Source organism: Manihot esculenta, chromosome 3 (genome assembly GCF_001659605.2).
Source record: "Manihot esculenta cultivar AM560-2 chromosome 3, M.esculenta_v8, whole genome shotgun sequence".
Classification (NCBI taxonomy): Eukaryota; Viridiplantae; Streptophyta; class Magnoliopsida; order Malpighiales; family Euphorbiaceae; genus Manihot; species Manihot esculenta.
In genome coordinates, this window is record NC_035163.2 from 15,810,649 (window position 1) to 15,822,999 (window position 12,351).

Consider the following 12,351-nt stretch of genomic DNA (forward strand, 5'->3'; position numbering starts at 1 on the left):
TAGAAATAAGGACGTCATTATGTTTGGATGTTAATCAATGTGTGAGTAACTAAATAACTTTTCTATAAAACTAATAAATCTTACACAAATATTTAAAGTTACACTTAATGGTCTACGTACATAATTACCATTACTAATCATCATCAGACATTTCAATATCAGCTGTAAAATTACTTGATAACATTATATTGTGGTACATTTGATATTGATTTAAATTTCCATCGTCTAAAAAATCTTTTGTTTTTATCTTGAAAAAATCTCTATTTAATCTAATAGCCATTTTGTTGTTCAAATATGATAAAATGTCGCATTTATTCAATATTTGACGTTGACATATGATAGCTTTATGGCGTGGACGTTTAATTCCATATTGAACATATTGCTCTCGGAGAGATTCTGATTGCTATATACGAAATGTCTATTCGCTTCACATTATATTATATACATGGTCACTATTATGCATACGAAGGTTAAGTGGATACATAAATTTATCATCCAATAACCATCTTTTACTAGTTGCTCGAAAAATAGCACGTGGAGTATAATTAATCATAATATGCCTACAACAATAAATAGTCAAATCATTGTCAATATGTATACTTATTATAGAACATTATCAATACATACATAAATTTCAATAGCATTTTAGTAGACAATGTGGTAGATATTTCATAAAATCACTACAATCATTGTCACTATAATCAGATAGGTCATTATTTTCTATGTTGAAATCGCTGGAACATGAGAACTAGCTATTATCATACACACTTGGAAACTCACTTTTTTCAGCATGAAATTTATCCAGCCTCCAATCCATAACCCTAATCTATTTGAGAAGGTGATCCTTCATATTCTTAATTTCTTCAATTGTATTGCAAGCCATATCCGTCGATGTAACCTTTGGAATTGGCAACTCATGATAGCTACAGTAAGCCTCCAATTCACATCAAATCTCCCACAAACAATGCCAATCATATGGAGGACACATTGTGGCATGACCAAAATTAGATAGTTTTTTCGAATGATATCCAATAAATATATGGTTAGCAAAGCCTTGTTCCAAGCAAGCATAAAATGGTTGATTAGTGAAAAGTTGCTTGTGACTATACCATGAACAACCTTTCGGGTCACTATATTTATCTATTAGAGTATTATGACAATTATATTTTCCCTTTACTTTGCTTGATTTCCTGCTGATGATTGATGAGATTTTTATATGAGACATTTCCTAAATATAATATACGTTTGACATAATGGTTAACTATAATATACAAATATATTATCACAACACATTGTAACATATTTTATTAATGAAGCCATGTGAAATCATAAAATTCGATTGACACTATATGTTTTTTTATTGTGATCCTATTGCCCATATATTGAACAATGATTTTTTTTTCGGGAATATTAACTTTGGCAACCCTCCAATCCATCTCATTTTTTATCCTCGACGATTTTGGTCATCCTTTTTCCCTAATCCTGTCCTTACTTGGAATAAATGATACTTCATATTCTGTAGGCCAATAGTCTAAATTACCCAAAGGAGAAAATATGTATTCGTAACATTTGATTGTTATGTCTAATGTGTAGTAGCTACCAACAAATTGCTCATAATCTATAGATCGTGACATGCATGCTGCTATGGCATGTGAACATGGGATGCGCATCTCTTAAAATTTACCGCAAGTGCAAGTCCCTTCTATAAGCTTAACCACTTATTTTTGCCTAGATTTTGCACTTCAGACTTAGACAATATATTCATCATGATTAAATATTGTTATACGATGGCCATTTGCAGATTGAACATTCTTCTATATAATTTCACCATATGACTTGGTGAATTTATAGCCATCATGTTGTTGTCGAAGGAATTGATTTCTTCTAGTGTCAAAGTAATGTGCACACTGATAAAATATTTTTTCAACCATTGCTGTAATGGGCAATGCTCGAAAGCCTTTCAACATTCTATTGACAGACTCAATAATATTAGTCATCATTGATCCATATTACTTGCCACCATCGTGGGAACGAGTCCACTTGTCCAGAGAAATCTTCACAGCCCATTCAAAAGTCTCTGCATTAACTTCCTTTATTTTATTTATTGCCTCATAGAATTTCCTCTTTTAGTTATGATTGGCTTTTCAAATTAAAATATATATACAAATTGTTATGAGTATATTATGTACAATAGAGTTATTAATTTAACATAAGGGATTTAAAGTTAGACTTACCAGCCTTTCTCAGACATTCTTTCATTATTGCATTCTTTAATTTTGTATTGTAATTACTCAAAATATGCTAAATATAGTATCGATAATGTCCACTTGGGGGTTGCCACCAGTCTTATTGCCTTGCTTTCTTAATTCCAATGTGACGATAAAAAATAACACAAATCTTCTCGTTTTGTAACATTTGCTCTCAAAAAAGATATGAACCATCTCCAATTATCTAAATCATCCTTCTCAATAATTGCAAATGCCAATGGAAATATCTTATTATTTCCATCCAGCCCTATTGCACACAGTATACACCATTGTATTTGCCATATAAAAATATACCATCAATAAAAAGCATAGACAGATAATGCTTGAAACCCTTTATAGATTGATGATACGCCCAAAATATGCGATCAAATACTCAGCAGGTATGATCAATATGATCATTTATATAGTGGGGATCATCTTCTATTACCAAGACTGAATCAGGATTGAAGTGGCAAACCGCATTCATGTATTTACACAGCCTTCCATATGGTTCGTCCCATCCACTAAAGATTTTCTTAATTGCAAATTGTTTTTCCTTCCATGTCTTCCAATATGGTGGTTCATATCCAATCTTATCCCTAACCTCTGCTTGTAGGATTTTTATTTTGATGTTTGGCTGCTCTTTTATCACAGACAAGCTAAATTGGCATATAAATTTAGTATCCATTCTTATCCCTCCCTCCTTGAAGCATGTAGATGCCATTTGCAATTACTATTTTTATGTCTGCATTTAATGCTATATGTTTTCTTTTTTGTCTCATCAGAAAAAAATTGATGATGTCTATACAGATGATATTCCTTTGCTGCTACCATTAAAGTATCTTTGGATGGAAAAATTATCCCAACAGAAAACTCTTTGCTTAGATGCCAAAACATATCAGTAGAAGAGTTTGCATAGGGATCGACCCTCATTAAATCAAAATCTATTTTTGAAAATAGAGGAGGGTGTACAAATGGCAAAATTGGATTAGGATATTGAACAAATGCATTATCATCGCCCAATAATATTTCATGATCCTTAATCCAACCACTTTCGTACTCATTATCATCTGAACCAGATAATGTATCTGAATTAACATATTCATCAAGTTCATCCATAGCTTCATTGACCATAATATCAACACTACCCACGATATGGTCTTCCGTACGAAACAAATTCTTTGGACGAACAATAATCTCATCTTGCTCTTCATTAATGGGACGCAAAAATGAGTCTGAACCCTCTAAATCAGCAGTATTGGAGGGTCCAGCACAATCAACATTCTTATCTCTATTAACATCTCTAATGACATCCACATACAATATAACGCTTTCGGATCATATTGTACATACATAATCAAACATCATCTCTACATCATTATCATCGAACAGCTCAACTAGATCAAATTTGTATCCATTACCACTAATAATTGGTTTTCTATATTGAATCTTGCATATGAATTCATTATGGTCTGACAGTCTAGTAAAATGAACTATTTTCAAAAAAAGTTTGTCATATGTCAGTCTTCATTTTATACGGAAAATATTTTATTGACCGCCAATATATTCGTAGCCTAATTCAGTTTTAATAACATGTCCATTCTAGTGTACAATATCATAAGTCGGAATAGTCATTTTTGTAAAATCTATTTCATGTTTCAAACAAAAACAATAATATAAATATTTTAATGACGTTAATTATAATATTACAACTTCAAATTTGATGAATTTTATGTCTTGAAAATAAAAAATTTGCTAGTAGTGGTTTCAGAGTTTGATTATAAATTAAATATTCAACTTATAAATATTTTCATGTCATGTATTATGAACAATTTACATAAATATCTAGACAATTAAGTTCTTAGATCATTATAATTAAATAATTATAATATAATATGTTATTAATTATAATAATTCATACATTATAAATTACTACAAACTAATCATATTATTTTTTCTAATACAAGTGACCATATAATATTTGCTAAAAAATTGAAAGTAAAATTAACTACCTTGAAAAATTCGTCAAGGTTTAGAGCAAAATTGGATATATAAGTTTGGGATTGAAAGAGATTTGAGAGAGATTGGGATTTGAGAAAGATTGAGAGATTAATTTAGAGGAAAGGGTGGAGGGAGGAGGGGTTTGGGCTCTTTAAGAGCCCCTGATCAGGTTGGCACCACTCAGATCTCTCTTCATGGCAAAGGGAATCTCTGCCATGAAGAGACTTCCCTTTACCATGAAGAGAGAAGTCTCTTTATAGCAATGAAGAGAAGGCTTAGCACTATTTTAAGTGGCGTCAAGCCTTCTCTCTACATGGTAGAGACATGGCGCTAGGCATTTACTATGTAGAAAAGTGGCGTCAGACCTCTTTTTATGGCAGAGCGGCCTCTGCCATGCAGAGAAAATGTTTGGTGCCACTTAAAGTAGCGCGAAATTTCTTTTTACGGCAGAGAGAATATCTGCCATGAAGACTTTCATGGAAGAGATTCTCTCTATCATGAAGAGAAAGCCTGACTACATCTGTCATGAAAAAGAGGAGCAAACCTAGCGCCTAAAGGCGTCAGGTTTGACACTACTTGCGTGCCTTCAACCAGGAGGCATGCTGAATTTTTTTTAAAATTTTTTAAAATTTTTAATTAAATACAAAATCTTTTTAAAAAAATTAAACAATAATTTTTTTACTAATTTATATAAAATTAAATTTGCTCCAAATAATTATAATGTTACGATTATACAATAATCAATTTACTATTAAATTAAATTATGTATGTATCTCTTAATTTTTTATTTTCTTTCTTACAATATTCTTTTTGCGAAATAGAGAGTATTTTACAGGTGTATCCAAAGTGCAATATCTAATTTTTCATAAATACAAAAATAAAAATTTATTAAATCAGAATAATTTTCTATTTCGAATTTTGCTCAAATAGTAACTAAAATTTTAAAATAACACAACAGAACTGTATTTATCGACGCATTAACCATTTCTATATCCCGCATATTATAATCAGAACAAATAATTTCTTCCAGACAATAGTTGAACTATACAACATATTGAAATAAATATCCGATAATCTATTTTTAATTTGTAGGTTTTTTCCACATTTTCTTCCCTTTATCTTTAGTGAACTTATCTCTTAATATTTTAAAAACAATATAAATAGGTGTCATCTGTATATATATAATAATTAACTATTAACTATATAACTAACGTTATATAAAAATGGTTGAGAAAATAAAAAATGTAGAATGAAAAATAAAATTTAAAAAATAAATTAAATAGATAGAATGAATAGCCAAGCCTCTGTGCTCTCAACCCCAAATTTACAAATAAAAATCTTTATAATCCCTATTTGATAAAAATTGCCTGAGTCAACTCATGAATTTGTAAGGAAATGAGCTCTAAAATGTTTATGAATCATATGAGTTTTAGATTGTCATGGAACTAAGTGGAGTTAAGTTGTAAAAAACTTATTTTTTTATTAGAATGAAAATACACCCTTAAACTACAATTACTGAATAATTTTGACAAAGATTTTTAGTGGTATATAAGTTTACACACTTATTTACAATTAATGTGGGATCCTAAAAAACTAATCCATGAAGCACAATCCCGAAAAGACCTCAATTTAATTTGAGATATGTCTAAATGATTAACATCAACTTATAAAAACTAAATTATTATAAAAATTTATGTAGATTTGAGTTTAAACAAATTTTAATGTTAGAGATTGAACTTAATTCTTTGATGACATTGACATCAACCTATTCAATAATTCAACTCATAATCATACTTATAAATTTAAAAACAAAATAAATATTTTAAACTCAAACTCAGACTCAATTTATTTATGAGTCAGATCATGTTTTTATCAGACTGAATCTTGATTACTCACGATAGGCTGCTTAATTTACATAGGGAAATGATTTTATTAAGAAAATAAAATAAAACAATACTTTTGAGCAAATTTAAAGAACAAATAAATAAAACGCGTTGGACAAAGAAAACGACAAGTTTATACACAGACGGAACTGACCCCCTTTTTTCCCCAATGATCTGGCAAGCACAATGATAGAAAAAACAAATCGTCTATTCATTTTGAAAAAGAAAATTCGTCTATTGACACGTGTGGCTAGATTTTAATAAACGCATAAATTTTTTTTTGGACAAAGTAATAAACGCATAATGTTTGCTTTACTATTTCTTGCATTTCAAAAATTTAAATACCAAACCCCAAGACGTGCATTTGACTTGGACAGCGGCTTCAAGTTCTACGCTGCGCCCCCCAAAATAATTAACTCCCGCGTGTTATTATTTGAAAAAGAAAAAATCAAATTATTTTAGTACATGAATATAAAACTAAAACAAATTATTTTTCTATGTCCCACCATGTGAAAACACATTGTCATCTCACGAACAATTGTTAAAATGATGTCAGACTGATCCCAACGCGTACACTTTCTAAAAAATAATTTTTAAAACTGCATGAAAATGAAATCATTTCATAGCTGTACATTATGCAAAACAATCCTACTGACTCGTCGACATCTAAAACTGGCCTTGAAAAGGAAAATTTTACTTACACAGTGTTTTGAAATTCAGATTGTAAAGTACATTTATTTCTGAAACAGTTTAATTTTGAGTCTTTGCGTACAACCCTCTCGTGACAAAGATAACAAAAGATATCACATTTACCGAAAAATTCATATATTTGGAAATTGCATACATTTAAAAAATTATACTATTTAATGTTTGGCTTTATTTGTCGATAATATTTTAAAATAAATTACTACTTAATCTCAAAAATATAATTTTTTATAATTTCATCATTTACATTTCTTAATTATTTACAATTGAATCTGTCAATTTTATATTTTCATCCTGCACTCTGTGTGCATCTGTGTCATGTGTCTTATGGAATATATACATATATATATATAAAATTAACTATAATGAAAGATAAAAATACAAATAATTACAATATTTAATGAATAATGGTAATTTAATTAAAAAAAAAGCTAATCTAGATAAACCAATTTTCAAAATATAAGCACCAAATAGTTATTATAGATAAAACAAAATGACAAAATAGCAAATTTCCCTTTAATTTTTCATAGATGACCAGTACTTTCTAAGATTTAGACTGAAAATCTAAACCATCCATTTGGGATCAAAGGGTGAAAATCATTGAAACAGGGTGAGAGAAGACACATTCGGACCATAAACGAATTAAAACACTAAAATCATCCAAAGTCTCATCTAATCCTTTAAAAATCCAAGACAAGAAAATAAAGCAGCAACTAAAGCATTCAGCTACAAATACTAATTAAAAATAGTCACAAAATTAAAACAAGCAGCAAAAGGAATCCCACCAAATCATATCAAATTCACCTCAAGCTGAATCCATTGGTTAAACACCCTCCGCATAAGCAGTCTCAAGGTGGGCTTGCTCAGCTTCTTGAACCTCCTTCTCAGTCTTCCTTCCTTTCTTGGACTTGTAGTAGACACTCATGAAGGTTCCAACAGCTCCATATCTCCTCCTGCACTGCTCATACAGCCCAGCATCAAACATTCTCCAGAAATTCTTCTCGGTCAGCTCAGAAACTGCATACTGCGGCTGGAAGCCATGATTCTCAATCAACCAGTTCTCCATTCTACGAACTGCCTCAGCACCATCAAACTCCTCACCTCTGAATATACATGCTGGTGTATAATACACTCCAACATCAGTGTACATTTGAGCATAGGGTGTGTCTCCCTGTCTGAGCTGATGCTCAAATCCTGGTTCAGGATACACCATCGTTTTGACAGGCAACTTGAATAGTCTGTGTGGACAGAGCCAAATGGGATATATCTAGAAATAACAATCAGTGTATTAATATTTTGATCATTGTCTCATGGAAACAAAGTTGCATCATTAAGTTCAAATAATATGAAACGGCAATAAGCATAATGGTAAACGCCTATTGATAGTCATATCATCTTATTTCCCTCCTTTTCTCCCCACCTCCAACTTAACTACACCAGGATGTTAGTTGGTTAACTTCAACTCATACTTAAACCAATTTTATCTGACTAGACATTTTAAACTATGAGAGAATCAATTGTTTAATCTTTAAAGAAAAATATCAAGAAGAAAATAGTTAACCAGTATGATGTAGCAATGTTACCTCCATCTCACGGTCAACCCACTGTAGGGCATCTCCAACCTTGTAAAGAGGAACAAGCATATCCTGAATCACATGATTCTCGTGATAGTAGTTTCTGATTGCTTCACCTTGGGTAGCCTTGAGCAGAGAAACTTTGGGAGGCATCAGCCAGCCCAGCAGATACCTAAACCACCACTGATCACCAAATGGAAGTATAAGTTTTCCCTCCCAGTACAAACACCTTGTGTGCCTGTGGTAATATTCCCTAGTTGGGATGTACTCTACAAACTCTCCTTTCTTTAGGGCTGTCTGTGCATGCTGGTAGAACCAAGGTTTAAACCACCAACCAACACTGTTAATTTTATTGCCCTTCTGCTTGGCTTCTTCTTTTGAGGCATATCTCCCTGTCATCATCACACCTTCTGTTCGAGAATAAATCATTCCTTCTACAAAGTCTGGAACCTTTGCTGGATTATCCTGATCAAGATCTCGAGGTGCAAATGAGTCGATATAAGCCTGTGCAAGCTCTTTCAGATTACCCACTACAGGTTTGTACGTGACCTTCATGTATTCTTGAACGGGTATAAGTTTGATCTCAGCAGAAACAAGAAGGCCAAGTGTCCCCTGAGACCAAGGGATGGCATAAAAAAGATCAGAATATTCATTGTCCTTTGTAGCTCTGACAACTTGACCATCTGCCAGAATGATTTCATAAGCTACAACAGTATCAGAGAACAAGCCATATATATGAGAGCTTCCTTCAATCCCATAACCATTGATAAGACCACCAACAGTGAGATCATCAAGCTCAGCAACCACAGCAAGGGAAAGATTCATTGGGACAGTTTCCCTACTAATCTGCCCCATGTTCACAAGTGGCTCAACTCTTGCTATCATTCTTTCTTTATCAATGTCAAGAATATGACGGAAGCCTGACAAATCAACTTCAAAATGTCGAGCCCTCTTATAGTCGACATTCCGCATTCCAACAGCAACCCAGGGTTTACGGGCAGTGCATACAAGACCATCCTTTGATGGGTTCCTCTGCTTGAGGCGTTTCACAACTTTCTGAACATTTTCTTCATGTTCCTTCTGGCGTTGCTTGTAGGACTTCATCCCAGATTTAACATCTCCAAGATAAATGAGAAAGTAAAATGTAAAGGAGATTGGAAGGACAACAAAAATAACCAAAATCCATCGAAACTTAACCAAATAGTCCACTAAAACCTTTTTCCTCTTTGGGCGCAAAGGGGCCTCAAGATCTGACATTTTGCTTTAGTGAACACACCTATTCACTGTAGAAAATGACAAAAAATTGCTTAAATTCAGTACCTAGGCAGCAGAGATTCAACATTCACAAAGAGGAACTTATCAAGAACAAAAGAATAACAAACTTAAAAGTAAAATTTTGAGAATGAGAGTTCCCGAGATAATGTAAAGCATGCAGCAAGATGGTATAAGATAACAGTATATTCAAATATGCCAATAAAAGTAACGAAACATGTTTTCAAATGTCCAATAGACATAAGACAGGTTACAAGCTATGTGTGTCTTAGATACATTTTGACTTAAGAGGAAGGTAACTTTTCATAGACCAACGGTGACAATGGTTCCAGTTGCATCTACAGGATGTCATGAGGCCAAAACATAAACCCCATACTTACATTCAAAGATAAAACTTCCTCCATCAGAGGACTTGGCACTACAAAATATGCTACTACTAGTTCCTAATCAAAGAATGACAACTTAATTCAACAATCAAGTGGAAAAGTGGAAAACAAAGTGCTTGAACACACACATCCACCCCTTCCCTTAAGAACTAATTTAATGCCAACAGCAAAGCACGTGAACTGGATAAATTGCAGAGAGATTGAAAATAAAGTTGCATCCTCACAAACAGAATATTCACCTTCAGATGAATAAAAACTAGGGAAAGGTGCAACACATTTTATTCCTAAAATTTAGGGCAACGAGTGGAATTAATAAAACACAATATAAAAGTAGCTAATGGAAATGTAAATAGAAAAGTATCATGAAATAAAGAAAGTACTTATCAAGCATCAAAAATCATATGTTTCTGAATCCAGCAAGAAAAAAAAAAGAGTGTAAAATCTCCAGCCACATAACAAAGCAAAAGTAGTTGGTAAATAAATAATCCATCTAAAAACCTTTACTACAAGAGCAACAGGCAATCAACAAGAAACCACAGCGAATCTGACTATACAACTTAAGTAAAGCAACAAGCAAACAAAACGGACTTCACCTCAACAAAAAATAAATGAATGAATGAATAAATAAATAAATACAGCAAAATGAAGTAAATTTAAACATGAGTGAAAACCCCCTAAGGTGCATGCCAATTGTACACAACTCCATTATGATGTAATGGAAAATACAAATCATTATCTAATGCATTGCAAGAAGTAGAGATCACAATTTTTTTTCCCAGGATCAATCATCTAGTGGCCTAGAGAAACAAGAAGAAAATGGCACTTATAGTTGTTTAAGTTATAAAATGAGAATAATGTAAATTCAAAAACAAGCCTCATAAACCTGCAAATAGGTTAAGTAACATGTGAGTTTCTCATTGGCCGAAAAATATAATTTTCTTTCAAAGGTTAAAAGCAAAAACAGATGAAAGAGATATCAACTTTACTTGCTTCATTTTCCCCCCTTTCCTAAGAGTTGAAAACAACCAGAATGCAACATAAAATCTTAGATGCAAATCATGCAACAGGGACACTGCTACCTACCATGTCAGATCTGTACGATCTTCAATTTCTTTCACGGACAAAGAGAAATTATAACCAAAAAGCAAAGAACACCAAGGAAAAAAGGTTATTTCAGAAAATAAAGACCATTACCAAAGATAACAGTTATCTTAAATTGGATTTGTTGGACTCGATAAATTAAATACCATTATCAGTAAGATCCACCATGGATAAGCTGAAAATGAACGCTTGCTCCGAACAGAGCAATAAATTCTAGCAAAATAAAGCATTATTTGTCAATATACCAACATGCAAATGCAAAACATGTAAGAAAATAAATTAAAAAAAAAATTATAGATCAGATTACATGCTATTAAAAATATTTTTTTTCTTAAAATAAATACTAAATCTTAAGCCAAAAAACACCACTAAAACCCTGTGCCAGGTGTAATACAAAGCAACTACGAATACGGTGCCTACATACAGCTGTGAAAATTGCAATTTAGCATCCATTTCTCAGCAACCAAACAGATAAACTCGAGAGAGAGAGAGAGAGAGGGAAAAAAAAACAAAAAATAAAAACCTTATTTCCCCAAGATTGAACTATAGGACTTGAAGTGCCGGCGGTAAAGAAAGAATGCCGCCAGATAAAGGGAGAAGAAAACAGTAGAGAACTTTCAAGAACTAAATTCTTTGCTAGATTTCGTAAGCATCCAAACAGAAATTTCAAAAAAAAAATACAAGAAAAAAAAAAAGCAGAGATTCGATACCGTGAAAACACAGAAAAAAACTTAAAGATTTTTAGAGAAAAGAAAGGGAGAGAGAGAGAGTACCTAAGGAGCAAATGAGGCTCAAAGATCGGAACCGATGTTTAAGCTTTGAAGGTGAAGCGATAAATATAAAGGCAGAGCCAGTGAGACTTTGGACTAAACTGAAGAGTGTGGTGTGTTCTTTCTCTCTCTATATCTAATTATTATATTTTTTTTATTGCCGATATTATTGCAACAGAATGGCATTACATTTAGATGCTAATTTTGGAGCGTAAATGTTATTAAAAAGGAAAAACTGATATGGTAAGTAATTTTTACTATATTTTTTTATTAATTTTATAAAAATTCTAAAAAAATTCGATTTAATCTCTATTTATTTAGAAAAAAATAATTCATTTTCAATAAAATAATTAATTTTTTATATTTTAATTTTAATTAAAATATATCAAAGCTACACTAATTAAAAAAATTAG

The 12,351-nt window shown here is 32.0% G+C and overlaps 1 protein-coding gene across 1 annotated transcript; it reads right to left on the reverse strand.

Moving 5' to 3' along the window:
• Positions 1 to 7,337: 7,337 nt before the first annotated feature.
• On the reverse strand, positions 7,338 to 12,096 carry LOC110611449 (delta(24)-sterol reductase). The gene is made up of 3 exons (XM_021751808.2): positions 11,942 to 12,096; positions 8,419 to 9,692; positions 7,338 to 8,102 (listed from the first exon to the last, which is right to left on the reverse strand). The coding sequence occupies exons 2-3, from the start codon at positions 9,664 to 9,666 to the stop codon at positions 7,659 to 7,661; spliced, it is 1,692 nt and encodes a 563-aa protein (XP_021607500.1). The 5' UTR covers positions 9,667 to 9,692; positions 11,942 to 12,096; the 3' UTR covers positions 7,338 to 7,658.
• Positions 12,097 to 12,351: the final 255 nt, after the last annotated feature.